Consider the following 17,069-nt stretch of genomic DNA (forward strand, 5'->3'; position numbering starts at 1 on the left):
TCTTTATCACTGTGCATTTACATGTCACTTGGAAACCGTCCTTAATAGTTAAGGGAGCAAGGCCACACAGGACGAAGCATAGTCTTAGCCAGTAATTTAGTGTGGTGATCCATACTCTGGCCTCAATTCTTACAAATCCAGTTTTGAGACGCATGGTAGCATTGGAGACGTGTTTAGGAACTTCAGATATTTGTCCACTTTTCTCAAAGGCATAGTAGATGGAAAGAATGCAAGTTCCACAAATTTCTGTTCAAGAATTAGTTCTCAAAGCAGTTCACATAGGAAAACTGAGCAACAATTAAAACCTCCTTAACAATCACAGTTCTAAGTTTCCACCTCAGTGACCTCTGAACTCTTCCTTGAGTGTTTAGCACTGGACTAGTAACTGCTCTACAGAACTTGGCTTTTGGATCTTTTTGTGGCTGGCTGTTGAAGGCCTGGGAGGAATGATGGGATGCACAATACCCCCACACACACCCTCTTGTTGCCCTGCTAGGCTCATAGTGCTCACAGAGGAGTAGCTCTGTAGGTACACTCATGAGCACCAAGCCATATAAGAAGACTATGGTGCCATAAGAGGGCAAAGGGATTTTCTTCTGGTGGGCAGATACTATCAATTGATTTTGGCTCTCAGAAGGCAACATGTGGGGTGTTCTTGAGATGGCCAGGAAAGCTAGAAGAGCAACTGGGCTGGGGGTGTCTGGGGTGAATACCAGACCTTCATGGATAAGCTAGAACTCTCTTCCCAGTGCACCTGGATTGCACCACCTCTCTCTCTTCCTCATTGTACCTTCTGAAATGTCACTACTTCCTTGCTTTCTTTAGCTCAACCTTAACTACACTTTTCTTCTCATCTTCAATTGAAATGAAGCTCAAGGAGGTACAAATTGATTAATTCATCACATCCACACACACACACACACACACAGAGAGAGAGAGAGAGAGAGAGAGAGAGAGAGAGAGAGAGAGAGAAGTTTGGATAAAAAGATTTTCAAGGCAGGAATGTTGGAGGAAGACTTTTCTCCATTTGCTACATCTACAGCATTTGCTCTCGACTCTCATCCCAATAGCGATTAAGTTGATGGACGACAATTGGCCTCCTTCACTTGCATACATCTGCCTGAAACTGGCAATTTGCTCTGAAGTGCCGTGCACTGTCAAAAAACCATGTACTTTATGTCTATCATCTCTGAACTGTGGTAATGAAGAAGGGCAAACGGGTTGCCTTTCAGCCATCTTAATCCAGCAAAGAAGCAAACAAAGCCATGGAGCTTTGGACAAACAGCTTTCTAAGGCTTCCACACTGCAAGAAAGAACCTCAAAGTAAATTCCAACACTCCCTCAGCATCTTGTATACAACTTGGCTAGTATTTCTAACAAACCTGTTCAATTTCACAAGGCCTGGAACATCATCTGCTCCAGGAAGGTCAACACCAATAAAGACTTTGTGAACATGTGTCTGCCACCAGATTAGCTATCAGAGGCTCACAGGACACTTGTAGGCTGTCGGTATTTGCAGAGGGGACCCACAAATGCACATTGTGCAATTGAAGTGGATTTGATCTTGCACAACCAACCTGCTTCCAAAAGCAAACAAAACAAAACATTTTGCAGGAAGGAGAGTGACAGAAAAGTGCACTGGAAAGTGTGGGGTGATAATGGCTGGACACGAAGCTCACCATAAAACAAACCAGGATGTATACTCAATAAAACAGTGGGTGTATTTTAACCTCTTCAGACATTTTGTGCAAACAAAAGTGGATGAATCAGTTGTCTGGATGCAACGATAGAGGCAAGTAGCCAAGTAGGACTAGTCCCACCTCACTATCAGTTCAGCCTCTCAAGAAGAAACAGTTTGACAATGGAGTTCTGGCCAGTGAAGAAATAAGAGGGTGGTTTTTTTACAAGCTGTATCTGCAGTGAGAGAGCATCTCTTCTGCCTACGAAAGGCCCTAGATTTAACCCCCAGCATCTTCAGGTGGGGCTGGGAGAAACCAGGAGAACTCTAGCTAGCCAGTACAGACCCTCCAGGTGTCCCTAACTTCCAGGAACAGTCCCAGATTTACAGAAGCCACCCCAGAATGTACCGCTTTTCCTTCAGACGTCCCTATTTTCATTGGAGAAATGTTGGAAGCTTTGTGCTGTGTGGACAATACTGAGATTGACTAAGGCAGCTTCCTGTATTCCTGAGAATAAGGGTGGGAGGCTCCTGACGGCAGGCTTACTCAACGCGTCTGCTGCTAAATTAAAAGAGTAACCCCACAAATATCTGGTATTCTCTGCTCACAAGAAACTGAACCAGCAGAGCAGCCTTTGCCAATGTGGTGCCCTCTAGACATTGTTGGACTACAACTCCGTCAGGCCCAGCCAGCACATAACCCAGGCCTACTCCTAGCACCCCCTAAGGCAATCCCCATGCTCCTCAGAGGGCGCTACAGCCCATTTTCAGAACCACTGCAATAAATGCAAATAGGATGTTTACCACAGGTGTAGCCAGGATTTTTGTTGGGGGGGACACAGAACCTCAGTTGATATTTTGATTTATTTAGGGCGGCAACTGTTCCCTGCCCCCCCCCCGGCTACACCCATGACGTTTACCCGCCTGGCTAGAAATGGCTTGCAAGGGGTGTAGAAAGACAGACCACCAGACGAGCTGGAATTCTGCAGAAGAATCTTTCAGAGACATTAAGTGCCAGAAAAGGACAGCACTCCTTGCCATGATTGTACTCTAAGTCAGCCTTGCCAAGGCTAATACAGGAGCACGAAAACGTACCTGCATGGCGCATTCTGAAGAGAGATGTGCCTTATTCTGCTGCACTGCACACGTCTGCTGTGTTTTAATTCAAGTACAAGCCAGCTAAGTAAATCATAGTTAGCAATTAGCGACATAACATACCACAGGGAAGGATGAAATGGTCTTCTGCCCAGCAGATGCCAGATTAATTCCATTTTTAAAAGGTCAGTTATTTTGACCAAGCAGCAGCAATTAACTGGCCATGCCTAATTAAATGGGCAGCTTTCGCTTTCTCTCTCTCTCACTTTGGCTACCAGACACCATGCTCTGCATCTCTCAGAATGTTTTCTCTGGACTAAAACACCTTGGGATGTGGTATGTGACTCTTGTCTCTGCAATGACTGTGGCTGCACAGAAACTCCATCCCATTCAGCCTTGCTGGTGCTCTGCCTTACATCTGTTCTGTGCAAGTTTTATTTTAAAGGACAAGAAAGAAAGAAAGAAAGAAAGAAAGAAAGAAAGAAAGTCTACATCTAACTTGTATGCATTTTGAATACACCCCCCCAGCCCATTTCACATTTCACATACAAGTGTATGTGAAATATACATTTGTGTGCACCCTTTTTGCACACCAAAAGTGCACGGCAAATCCAGGTAAGTGCACAATCTGGTTGGGAGCTGCATTCTAATCTGCAGGCAAGTTCAGAAGCATTGGATTGGCCTGGTCTGCTGAAAGAAGTAGGCCTAAAAATGTCTCCTTCAGAACTCTGAGCCCTCATCTATATAAACTGCAGCACAATATGCTCTAAAAAGTTGCACCAATTAAATCTGAAGGTGGAAGATGGGCAAAGTTACATTTTTTTTACATTCCCCTTAAGAAGAACAAGATATGAACTACCTGCAAGTGGAGATCTAACACAGAATGGAAGAGGCTGGGTTAAAAACTACATTTCTACCTGCAAGGCTTAACCCCCCCCCCAAAAAAAACCTTGTATGGCAAAAGTTTATTCTCCCTTCTCACCTGACACCGACCATCCTAGCAGCCTAGTCTGCTGCATGTGTAAACCACTTCTAAGCTCCTACAGAAGTTTTAGTTAGACCCATAGCAGTTGCCAGGGCATTACCACATTCACCTCTACATAGTTCCAGCCTTATTTCAAACATCATGATATATCAAAATATTGTGACGTTTATCTGGTGATATATCGTGATATGGAAAACCAGGTATCGCCCAGCCCTATAACGTGACCATGTTGATGAAGGGTCTGGAAACCAAGCCTCATGAGGAGCGACTGAGGGAGTTAGGGATGTTTAGCCTGGAGAAGATGGAGTATGAAAGCCCTCTTCAAATATCTAAAGGGCTGTCCCATGGAAGATGGAACAAGCTTGTTCTCTGCTGCTGCAGATGGTAGGACCCAAACCAATGGATTCAAATTACAAGAAAGGAAATTCCTACCAGACATTAGGAAGAACTTTCTGACCATAAAAGCTGTTTGACAGTGGAACAGGCTCCCTTGGAAGGTGGTGGATTTTCCTTCATTGGAAGCTTTTAAGCAGAAATTGGGTGGCCATCTGCCTGCAGGAGGTGGGACTAAATGGCCCTTGTGGTCTCCACAATTCTATGATTCAAATTCCCTTGTGCATGGAAATATCTCTTTACCTGTTCAGCACAAAATGAACCATGAAGCCTCCTCAACGTCAGGAACCACAGGGAAGCTTCCACATGCCAAATGTGCCTAGAAGCCCCTGCAGACTTCTGTGCTAAATATGCAAAGGTCTGAAGATGACTCTTGACATGCAGGCATGTTGGGGAGACATGGCCCCAAACCGCCACCCACTTTAAGCTGCTGGGTGTTCAGGCAAACACCTGAACAAGGCCACAATGGCTGTAACTCGGACCCATGCTAGGCTTGAGGGTGGGTGCTGCTGCCAGGATGGAGAGGCCACCTATCTGCCACATATCCACTAGGCGTCCAATCTGGTGGCTGCTTTGGGTTGGAGGAGGAAATTCCTAGGAGTTTAGCTCAGTGAAGACCTTACTTGGAAAATAAATACAACCCAGGTAGTTAAGAAAGCCCAACAGAGACTCCATCTCCTCAGAGTATTGCGGAAGAATGATGTCAATCAATATTTGATGATCTCCTTCTACCGGTCCACAATAGAAGGTGTCCTTTCATACTGCATCACACTGTGGTATGCTGGTTTGACACCAACTGATAGGAAGTGCTTACAGAGGGTGATGAATACAGCACAAGATATTATGGGTTGTCCTGTGAAAACACTAGATGAAATAGCTGAAGAACGTTGCCTCATGAGAGTGAGGAAAATTCTTGGGGATGAATCACACCCTGGCCGGCACTTTCTTGATCTCCTGCCCTCAGGCAGAAGATATAGAAGCAGGACTAGTCGCACCAACAGGGTAAAGAACAGCTTCTATCCGTGGACTGTTAGGCTGCTGAATGAAAAGATAACAACAGGGCAAATGAATTTTGGGTTTGGTGGGTGTGCATCAGTAAACAAGGGAAATTCAGACTAAGAGAGCTGAGTGTGGGGTGCTCATGTAATCTCACTGTATACAAGTTGTGCAAGTGACAATAAAGTATTTCAATTTCAATTTCAATCTCCACTAAGCATTCAATCTGGTGGCTGCTTTGGGTTGGACGAGGAAAAGCAAACGAAAAAACTTAATGGCTCAGTCCAGACCAAATGGCATGGGGCTCTGGTGACCTTGGGGCAAGGCAGCCTCCACTTCTGATTGTGAATGTCTAGGCTGGGGTATTCAACGAGGGCCAGGGGGTCCAAGGATCACATCTCACCTCAGCCACGAAGCTCACTATGTGGCCTTGGGACAGACAGGCCTCCTCAGCCATGTTTCCTGCACAGGGTCATTGTGAAGGCAAGACTGACTGGGAGCCCCAACCCATCCACTCTGAAGCACCTTGGAGGGAGGGCCAAATGAAAACACAATGAGAAGAAAATGACTCTGAAGCTCATAGCTAGGGCTGGCTTGCTTCGTTTCCCACAAACCTCCTCCCTGCCTTAGATTTTCTACAGCGGAACTTTTCTACGATGTGAATTTAATTAGTGCTCGGCTGTCAGAAGAACGATTTGGAAGATGTTGCTTCTCCCGGCACACACTCCATTATACTACTCCTCATAAAAGTTTGCCAGTAAACCCTCCATAATTGCACAGCAGTTGCACAGAGATCTTCTTTTATGTATTGCGAACAGAAGTTGCAGCAGCCTTCCAAGGCAGGAGATATATCACATTCATGACAAGATGCAGGCCTGCAGCAGGTTTCAATTTCCCTTGTCGCAAAATGGCAACGTCTATGGAATTAACCAATCAACATTTACCTGGTTCTGGAAAGCCATCCTGTTTAGCAGCCTGAGCTGTTGATGTTGCTGCTTGTCGTTCTCAAGTTTTGATTGCATCTGTTCTGTTTCTATGATATTGACAGCCATCTTTGGAGGCCTATGCCCACCCAACGGTGGCACATAAATAATTTTATAAATAAAAATAAAACACAACTGTAAGGCTTATCCAAAAGCCCAGAATTCAGAATCATATGAACATCTTTTTAAAAACACTGCTAAAGCCACTAAAAAGTTGACTAACCCAAACTTCACAGTTGCTATTGAAAATCACTCAAGTAAAATTAAACTATACATACAATTTTAAATGCATGATAACCAAGCATTGTGTGCCAGGGATGGAGGAGTAAAGAGGAGAAGATAAGATGGATTTTTTTTGCTGTCAGGGGTCCTTGCTCTTAGCTAGCTGCATGGCAGGCAGCTGATTCAGCAGGTGAAGCTTTTCTGCCTCGAGGTCAGAAAAAAGAGCTGAATTTCTGCCTGCCTCATAGGCCAGTGGGGAAACAACAGCTTGATGACGTGTCCAGAGGAGGGCAACCAAAATGGTCAAAGGCCTGGAAACGATGCCTTATGAGGAACGGCTAAGGGAGCTGGGCATGTTTAGCCTGGAGAAGAGGAGGTTAAGGGGTGATATGATAGCCATGTTCAAATATATAAAAGGATGCCACATAGAGGAGGGAGAAAGGTTGTTTTCTGCTGCTCCAGAGAAGCGGACACGGAGCAATGGATCCAAACTACAAGAAAGAAGATTCCACCTAAACATTAGGAAGAACTTCCTGACAGTAAGAGCTGTTCGACAGTGGAATTTGCTGCCAAGGAGTGTGGTGGAGTCTCCTTCTTTGGAGGTCTTTAAGCAGAGGCTTGACAACCATATGTCAGGAGTGCTCTGATGGTGTTTCCTGCTTGGCAGGGGGTTGGACTCGATGGCCCTTGTGGTCTCTTCCAACTCTATGATTCTATGATTCTATGACTTCCGACCATTAATATCAACAGAGCTAACACAATGCGGTAGCTCATATGTAGCTGATACAGCTGTTAAGAGTAGAATTATGTTCAAACGCCTTTTGTTAAGTTACCTTCCATTCCAAGCAACTTCCTGGTTCACAGTTCAGTCTCTAGGCCACAACACAACACATATGCAGCCACTACAGCTGCTTTGCTGCATTCCTGAAGGAAATGCAAACCAACCTTGCAGAGCTCCGTCCAGATGAGAGCGGGGCTGGGGGTGGTGAAGTAAATTTCCCACGTTCCCAGCTTCCCAGTTTGATGGATTGCCTCTTTCTTTCTGAATACACATGTGCACACATGCATTCTCCCTCACGCTCAGTATTTAACTCTGGCAATCTCAAATGGTTTTTTAAAAGCCTTTCCTGACAACCACTCACAAGCTCTTTAGCCACCTTCCTTGCTTTCAAGCAGCAGCAATTGAAACACGGGGCAGGAGGGTTTGCTCTCCAGGCACGTCGACTCATTGGAAATGCTGCAGCTTAAAGTTGCCAGCAAGCACAAGTGGATCCACTGCCTCACAGGAAAGTCCTCTTCTTGAACGCTACAGGCCTGCCTAAAGTTTTCCTCGGACGTCTTCCCCAAGAATTAAGCAGCATTATATTGCAATCAGCAGCAGTCATCTGTGCAGAGGAGAAAGCAAGCAAGGTCCTTCCCACAGCGCCTGCATGGGGTCATTCCTCTCCTCCTTAATAATAATAATAATAATAATAATAATAATAAAACCAGGGTGGATTTGATTTAAATCAAATCGATTTAAATCACAATTTAAATCACTAGTCAGTAAGACTTGATTTAAATCATTTTTTTACAGAAAGACTCGTTCTTGTTGGTATAATCTTAATATTTACAACCAGATCAAGGTTTCATTTTTGGAATAATAAATTTTCAGAGTAGTTTCTACAGTTATATCAAAAATTACTGATTTGGCTATACTGTTAGAAATACATAGACAGATAATTATGAAATTATTGTCAGGTTTAATAAGTTAACTGTATTTGGACAACTTTTCTGCTGTACTTTGTTGGAAGGAGAAAAATAATCATTTCCTTAATAATAATATAAACAATTTATTTAACTAAAACAAAAACATTATAGCATATTTTGTTAACTGATGTGGTTAAACTTTTTTTTAAAAAAAACAACAACCTTAGACTGAGTTTTAGCACACATGAAAAACGTAAAATAAATCCTTATTTCCTGATGAATAGCCTTTGGGGCATAATGTAACTTAAATAGAAAACTATCTTTAGAAAGATTTTTCCTCCAAAAGCATTTTATTTTAAAAATCCAATTTAAATTTTAAAAAATCTGATTTAAATAAAAAAATATTTTTATTTTATTTTTTTTAAAAAATCATTGATTTTTATCCACCCTGAATAAAACCTTACCCCTTCCTAGGGATGAGCAAACATGTCATTTTCAATTTCCCATTTTTCCAGTCTTAAGTTCAGCCTTCCACATTGCCACACCAGTTAGCAATCGTACAGCACAGTCACATCTTAGGCAACGGTTCTGTCCAAGAACCATATATGCCATATATACATATATACATATACACAAACTGCCCCTTTGGAACTGCCCCTGCACGAGCATCCCCAGCCTTACAGGGCCAGCGTGCTTAGTGGGACACACACACACACACACACACCAGCAAGGCAGACAGCTTTAAAGCATTTTTCACGCTGGGTTTGCTGGGATAGAGAATCAATATGAATCTGCTTGGACACTAGCCAGTGTTGCCTCTGGCACATCTGAACAGATATCAGCTGTAGTAGATAGCAGAACATTGGCTGCTGGCTTCTTCACAGGTGCACCTCCATGAACAAGCTGTGTGGGTTTTAGGTAATATCGCAGCTACAGAGACTTGTTTGTTAAATATGGTGCACTTGACCAACTTTTGACTCTGCTTGATGTTCCCGATCCCTATCTGTGGCTCCTGGTTACCTCCACAATGTAACCTGGACCCTGACAAACCACTGATATAACCAGAATCCTGCATCACCCACAGAAGCTGCTGAGCAGATCTTGCCCACCTTGGTTTGCCTATTGCACAACCATGGCCGTGAAGTTTTGGCTAACACACACTTGGCTATTTCTTGACTGGTGGTTTGAATGACAAAAGTGAAACAGAGGTAAAAACAGAGCTGGTGCCACAGCTAGGAAAGCTCCTGAGCCAGTGTGGTATAGCCAGTGTGGAGAGCCAGTGTGGTGTAGTGGTTAAGAGCAGTGGACTCGTAATCTGGGGAACTGGGTTCGCGTCTCCGCTCCTCCACATACAGCTGCTGGGTGACCTTGGGCCAGTCACACTTCTCTGAAGTCTCTCAGCCCCACTCACCTCACAGAGTGTTTGTTGTGGGGGAGAAAGGGAAAGGAGAATGTTAGCCACTTTGAGACTCCTTAAAGGGAGTGAAAGGCGGGTTATCAAATCCAAACTCCTCTTCTTCTTCTTCTTCTTCTTCTTCTTCTTCTTCTTCTGAGCTGTTGGGAAATTCCAATGGGGAGTTATAGGAAACAAATGGACTTACACACAAGTCCATTCACTGGTGGCCTCAAGCACTGCAAACCATCTCGGCCTCAACTCTACAGAGGGTGATGATGACGCTGACCTACAGGTTTGCTGGATGGATAAGCATCTTAAGTACATAGAGCTTTTAGGGAAAAAAGCCATTACTGAAAGTACCTATGATAATTAGGGTGATTCTATGAGATGTAAACAATGTTAATGTCCATTGGGATCACTGGTCCACTTATAGGCATTATGGATTGAAAGTTTCAGAATGCTAAATTATATTTTGCCTAATATTCACACTATAGATGCTTACTAATTGATTAAATTTATATAGTGTAGAATTTCACTTTCTGCTGGTTGTGCTTATTATATTTAAACAGAAGAGGGAAGCAAAAAACCCATCGCATCCTCCGAAAAGATCCTTTTCACTGTCCTGTCAACTGCACACGCACACACACAACAATCACCAGGAAAATGAAATTCCAAGGTAACAGAATGCAAATGAAGTTCTCTGTGCAACAGTGCCCCACTGACCATGCTGAACTGCTCAAAACCACTGTGCAAACCACCTGCGGAACAGAGCATGTTTACATGATCAGAGGCTTATGTGGAACTTTCTTCCCTTAATGCTATTCCATGCCAGTGTTTGATAATCTGCAGTAAAACAGATGTTTGTTCAATTGGCATCTCTGTTTTCTGTGAGAGCTAATACAGCATTCTGCCATTATGTGGTGAGCATGTGTGCACACACACGTGTGGGGTTTGTGCCTACATGTGTGGATGCAAGAGACAGAGGACACGGGGTGGACAAAGACGCTTTGGTGATGCCCACTTTTAGATTGTTGCTTTTTGAACACTGGCCAGCAGCAGTATGGAACAACTGATTGGTTCAAAATTGGGAAAGGAGTACGACAAGGCTGTATATTGTCTCCCTGCTTATTTAACTTATATGCAGAATTCATCATGCAAAAGGCTGGGCTGGATGAATCCCGAGCCGGAATTAAGATTGCCGGAAGAAATATCAACAACCTCAGATATGCAGATGACACAACCTTGATGGCAGAAAGTGAGGAGGAATTAAAGAACCTTTTAAATGAGGGTGAAAGAGGAGAGCACAAAACATGGTCTGAAGCTCAACATCAAAAAAACGAAGATCATGGCCACTGGTCCCATCACCTCCTGGCAAATAGAAGGGGAAGAAATGGAGGCAGTGAGAGATTTTACTTTCTTGGGCTCCATGATCACTGCAGATGGTGACAGCAGTCATGAAATTAAAAGACGCCTGCTTCTTGGGAGAAAAGCAATGACAAACCTAGACAGCATCTTAAAAAGCAGAGACATCACCTTGCCAACAAAGGTCCGTATTGTTAAAGCTATGGTTTTCCCAGTAGTGATGTATGGAAGTGAGAGCTGGACCATAAAGAAGGCTGATCGCCGAAGAATTGATGCTTTTGATTTCAGGTGCTGGAGGAAACTCTTGAGAGTCCCATGGACTGCAAGAAGATCAAACCTATCCATTCTTAGGGAAATCAGCCCTGAGTGCTCACTGGAAGGACAGATCCTGAAGCTGAGGCTCCACTACTTTGGCCACCTCATGAGAAGAGAAAACTCCCTGGAAAAGACCCTGATGTTGGGAAAGATTGAGGGCACAAGGAGAAGGGGATGACAGAGGACGAGATGGTGGGACAGTGTTCTCAAAGCTACTAAGATGAGTTTGACCAAACTGCGGGAGGCAGTGGAAGACAGGAGTGCCTGGAGTGCTCTGGTCCAGGGGGTCACAAAGAGTCGGACACAACTAAACAATTAAACAACAGCAGCAGCAGCAGCAGCCAGCCAGCCACCTCGGCTCTAAATACTTCTCTGTTGCAGTTTCTCACCACACTGAATCCTCAGAATCACTTTGTCCAATAAAGCAAATCCATGCCATTATTCACGAAGTCACAGAATGTGAATGTTACAAAGCCAGCTGAGAGAGAAAAGGCACCTTGACACGTTCCGAAGTACAGATAGCTTCTGCAGGTAACCAATCAGGCAGTGAAACAGGCCCATGTATCCGTGGTACAACATCATTCTCATTTACTTCTACTAAGGGATTCAATAAGATTGAATGGGACCTGACTAGAATTTTCTCTTGAGGCAATACATTCCCCATGGAGCAGATTTCAACAATCAACTACAGCTCAAGGTACAAGTAGAATTATTATGAGCGATCACAAAGAAGTACAGCATTTACTCAAAGGCTTCTGTTCCACTCCTTACCCGCATCCTTTCATGAAGTTCATGCAGACAAGCCTGTCATACTATTAAGCTTTGTACTATTAACAAAAGCTTCTTTGTCACCCATCCATATCAAGCAGTGACATGACATGAATAACGGCATACAGCTGGTTTTACTGAACAGCGAGCTTCTGAAGAACACCTCACTCTTGCAAGAAACAAGAGACTTGCAATTTACAGAGAAATGTTCAGAGGCGGCCTTCTTGACAAGGAGGGCACGACACCAGTTACTCTACATACCACTACCAGCTCACCTCCAAAGTTTTTACAGTCTCAACCAGCAGTGGACTGATTTATAACTGAAGTGATCAGCCGGCAGGCGTGAAGCCGCCTCTGTGCCTGGACTGAACCACTTCAGTTTGCAGGGGAACAAATGTGTGTCTGGATACGTTCTGCTTGTGGGCATCCCATAGGCATCTAGTTGACTGTGGGAACAGAGCACTGGCCTGAGTGGGCTCTTCTAGTGCTCTTATGCTCATCTGCATGAGACAAGCAGGTCAGGGAGAAAGACTAGCCTATCCGCCTTCCAAAATGCTCGCTTCCTCAATTTGTACCCATGGTGGCTGGAGGTAATGGGAGTCATAATCCAAAGCATCTGGGGGGCACCAGGCTGCCTGAATTACACCAACCTTGCAAAGGTGGGGCAGTTAAACTACTGTAAAAAGGAAAAAGGCAGGGAGGGCAGGTCCACCTTCCAGTCCAGAAGCCAAGGAGGTGATGAGTCTCAACAGCTTCTGAAGGAAACAAGCTTGCTCAGCACCTCTTGACAGATTCGCCTCCCTGTCTCTTCAGCCCTACTAGACCCATCAGACAAAGGGGGAGGTGATGTTCCCACTGTGGAAGGACGTGTGGATCCAGAATTGGGCTCCACAGTCACTTACAGACTCATTGTTAAAACTGTGTTTATGGAAGACAATCTTACTCGGCTACGAGTGATCGCCAATGAAGGAGAAGGAGGAGAGGCCAAGTGCTTTAGCCCAGTGCTCCCTTGTTAATTTATGGAATAGTCCAGATTACTTCTTGATTTATGGAGGAACAGCTGGAGGGGCTCAAACCTATGGGGAGCCATGACCCTTCTCCATCTGGAATCCCTGATGTGCAGCCCTCATCCATAGGGCCATCAGCAAAGGGCAACCAAGAGGAGGAAGAGGATGGAAAGACTCCCCAATGAAGAAAGGTTGAAGCATTTGGGACACTTTAGAGAAAAGGTGAGTAAGAGGTGACATGAAATAAGTTTTTAAAATTATGCATGGCATGGAGAAAGTGGAGAGAGCAGAGTTCTGCTTCCACTCTTGCAACACTAGAAATTGGGGACATCCAATGAAGCTGAACATTGGGAATTTCAGGGCAGATACAACCAAGTTCTCCTTCAGGCAGCACAGAGTTAAACTATAGACCTCACTTGGATGGATGGCCACCAACGTAACGTAAATGGCTTTAAGGGCTATCCGTATCTGAAGACGGGATGACTATGCTCTGTTCCCACAGATGGAGGAAGTAATTCTTCCAAATACCAGTTACAGAAAGGTAGCCGTGTTGGTCTGCCATAGTCAAAACAAATTTTTTTTTTCTTCCAGTAGCACCTTAAAGACCAACTAAGTTAGTTCTTGGTATGAGCTTTCGTGTGCATGCACTGAAGAAGTGTGCATGCACACGAAAGCTCATACCAAGAACTAACTTAGTTGGTCTTTAAGGTGCTACTGGAAGAAAAAAAAATTTTGTTTTTCCAAATACCAGTTGCTGAAAACCACAAGAGGGGAGAGTGCTTGGATCCTGCTTATGGGTTTCCCACAGGTACCTGGTTAGCCATCACGAGAACAGGATGCTGGACTAGATGGGCTAGATCCAACAGGCTCTTCTTATGTTCTTATGTTCAGTGAGGAGAAAAATGCACTCCACACCTGATCAGAGGCCATTTATCCTTACATCATGCCTTTCTGGGGCCCTGGCATTGAACTCACACCGGGGGCAGAGGCAGAGAAAGGTGGGTGCGGTGGGTGTGACCTGCCCCAGGTGCCATCCCTGAGGGGCGGTGTGACATTGCCGCCCTGCCCCAACACTTGCCACTTGCCCAGGAGGCTAGCAGTGGTTGGTGCACCCCTGGGAATCGCCCCCCGCATCCCTGGGATGCTCGCCCCGCCTCCACGGGCAGCTAGCCCCACCCCCAGGTGCATGCCGCTCCAGGTGTGGGAGCAGCTAGCTCCACCTCTGACTGGGGATAAACCTTGGTAAAATTCGAGTGCAAATTAGATCCTGGACTTTCTTTATCAAAATCTTTGGCAAAGAAAATTCCCTTCCTTTGATAGCTCCAGTTGCCAGAAGGAGGTGTACAAGACACCATCCAATCACCTTAGGGACTCCACTCTGATTTGCATTACGTGAAGCAAAACTCAAATGTTGCAGTATGGTCTGAACATACACAAAGTTAGGCATGATTTTCTCAGCCAGTCTGTCGTTCTTCCCCAACAACTGGTACTCAGGATACTGCCCCTGTATACAGTTCCTTTTAGCAAAAAGCCCCATGAATTTTAAAACTTTTTCAAGCTCTCTAAGCCAGTGGCCATCAACACAGCTTAAGGCGGCAAATTCCACAAGTTATTTATGTATTGTCTGAAGAGGGACTGGTAGTTACACCATTGTTTTAATCACAGTTCCCTAGGCAAGGTGGGGCTGTTCTCCCACAAGTGCACACATGTTCAGTCAGAGGCTCAACTGCCTAAGAATCAGTCTAAGCTTTTTCCTGCCAGCCTTGACTGGGGTTTTTTGTTTACCTGTGTGGGGACCTGGAGATCTGAGTCATGACCAAACTGTATTTTTACTGGAGATTACATTGGTGCATTTTATTATGGTACCCTCTCTGATATCACATGGTGATGAAAGGCGAATTAGAAAATACATTAAATAAATAAAAATAAAAATGAGCAGCTTTCCTTATAATGAGCTGGGAAAATGTGTTAGTGGAGGGGGTGAAACTGTGGCCAGCAGATCAAAGAGTAACTCATTTATTACAAAATACATTTTTTGTGGACATGCAGGGTTATCCTGAGTTGCAGGAATATATGCACACACCAGTACAGTGGTACCTCTGGATGTGAATGGGATCCATTCCGGAGCCCTGTTTGCATCCTGAAGCGAACGTAACACACAACTGTGCGTCTGCGTGTGCGGCATTTCGCCGCTTCCGCGCATGACATCATTTTGAGCGTCTGCGCATGCACAAGCAGAGAAACCCGGAAGTAATGCACTCCGTTATTTCCGGGTCACTGCGGAGCACAACCCGAAAATGCTTAACTTGAAGCGTATTCAGAATGCAGAGGTAGAGCATGCAGAAGGTGCCTACACTTCACAGGGAGGGCTGGAATAGAAGTAGCGCCACTTCAGGCGAGTGTGGACAGTGCTGTGCTAAACACACCCAGTGGTCCACTTTGGGGTGTTCACATCAGCATCTTGAAATGCAGGGAGGTTATTTCCTCCTGCTGTGTTTCAAGCCACATCTGCATGGCACTGTTCACATCAGAGAAGGGGTGGGCAAGTATTCACTGGGTGCACATGAGCTTTTTTGTTCCCCTGGCCTTGCAACGCCCCCCCCAATCCTATTCAATAAGCTATCATCTGCATAAGCAGGACAGCTGTTAGGGTATGTTCAGATTACAGTGGTACCTCAGGTTACATACGCTTCAGGTTACAGACTCCGCTAACCCAGAAATATTACTTCGGGTTAAGAACTTTGCTTCAGGATGAGAACAGAAATCGCGCAGCGGCAGCTGGAGGCCCCATTAGCTAAAGTGGTGCTTCAGGTTAAGAACAGTTTCAGGTTAAGAACGGACCTCCGGAACAAATTAAGTACTTAACCTGAGGTACCACTGTACTGCTTATTCCACATACAGTTTTCTAGTTAGATTGTACCTGGGGTTTTTATTTGCGGGGGGGGGGGGGGGGTTGAGGAGAAACCACATCAGGCAGCCGTATTTTCCAAGAAGCAACAGGATCCTTCTGGATTGTGGCTAATGTCGTGTAAATGCAGCCGCCCAAAACATTCCTGTTTATATCTTTCTCATAAGGAGCTCCAACTGGTGATACATACTTCTCCTCCTCCCCTGTGAGGTGGGCAGGGAGTGACTGGCCCAAAGGGAGTTTCAGGGCAGGAGGGGATTTCGCCAACAACGCAGAACGTGGACATATTTCTGCTTCAGTTTATTGCTGATTTTGATCTTTTATAAATGTTTCCAATGGCTGCTAACCGTTTCTACCAATAATGTTATCGTTTTATTCTTGTCTGCAAAACAACCCAACAGTATATAATTCTAAATAACAGAGAAAATCAACGCGGCTTCCAAGCCAGCCGTGGGAACGCACTGGCTGCGGGCGGGCTAAGGCCGCTTCTTTTCTTCTGCTCCCACACGGTGGGGGCCGAGGGGGGAGCAAAGGCGCCAGAGGCCCGCAGACACGAAACCAAACCCCCGGGGGCTGAGAGGCGGCGCATATACAGCAAAGCCCCCCCCCCCCGCGCGCTGCAGGCTGCAATGGAGGAGCGGCCTGCCCGAGACAAAGGGCTGGATTTGGTCCCCGCCCGGCGCGGCGCTGAGCGGCCCTGGGGAGCCACGAGGCGGCGGCGGCGGAGGGCGAGAGCCGCCCGGAGCCCGGCGCCGAGTCACCTACCGAGAAGAGGGTGGCGTACGCCGAGAGCGCGAACTTGAGGCAGTAGTAGTAGACCAGCGAGTCTCGCCAGCCCTCGCCGCCCATGGCTCCGCCGGCGCGCCTTTCCGGGGGAGGCCGGCCAGCCGCGCGCCTCCATCCAGCCGCGAAAGGGACCTGGGTCGCCGCCTTCGCCCCGCCGGCAGCTGCAGCTCCACTTTCTCTTTCGCCTCGGCAGCGGCGCGCCCCGCCCACTTCCGCCCCGCAAAAGTGAAAGCAATTAAAGGGCCCGGCGCGGCCCTTGCGCCCTTGGCCCTTAAGGCGCTGCCTCGGCGCTACCCGCCAAAACAGGCGCCGAGTGAGAAGGACCGGAAGCTTCTCTCCCCATGAAGCACACACAAAAATCAAGTCGTGTTTTGTGCCCTCTGGAACTTTCAAGGGTTGCCTGCGTTTAGCATTTCAATTTTGACACCCCCACAACAGTGTTTCAGCTACACTTTTATGCAGGTTCTGCTGGCAGGCGCAAATTTC

At 45.8% G+C, this 17,069-nt stretch overlaps 1 protein-coding gene across 1 annotated transcript in view; it reads right to left on the reverse strand.

Moving 5' to 3' along the window:
- The window catches only part of LOC128420068 (tetraspanin-15-like), an 86,481-nt gene extending 69,727 nt beyond the window's left edge, over nucleotides 1–16,754 (reverse strand). Inside the window, exon 1 of the mRNA XM_053401474.1 lies at nucleotides 16,563–16,754. Coding sequence (XP_053257449.1) covers nucleotides 16,563–16,646 — 84 coding nt within the window. The 5' untranslated portion in view covers nucleotides 16,647–16,754. The remainder of the gene's footprint in view (nucleotides 1–16,562) is intronic.
- Nucleotides 16,755–17,069: the final 315 nt, after the last annotated feature.

The sequence above is a fragment of the Podarcis raffonei genome, chromosome 8 (genome assembly GCF_027172205.1).
Source record: "Podarcis raffonei isolate rPodRaf1 chromosome 8, rPodRaf1.pri, whole genome shotgun sequence".
NCBI classification, from domain to species: Eukaryota; Metazoa; Chordata; class Lepidosauria; order Squamata; family Lacertidae; genus Podarcis; species Podarcis raffonei.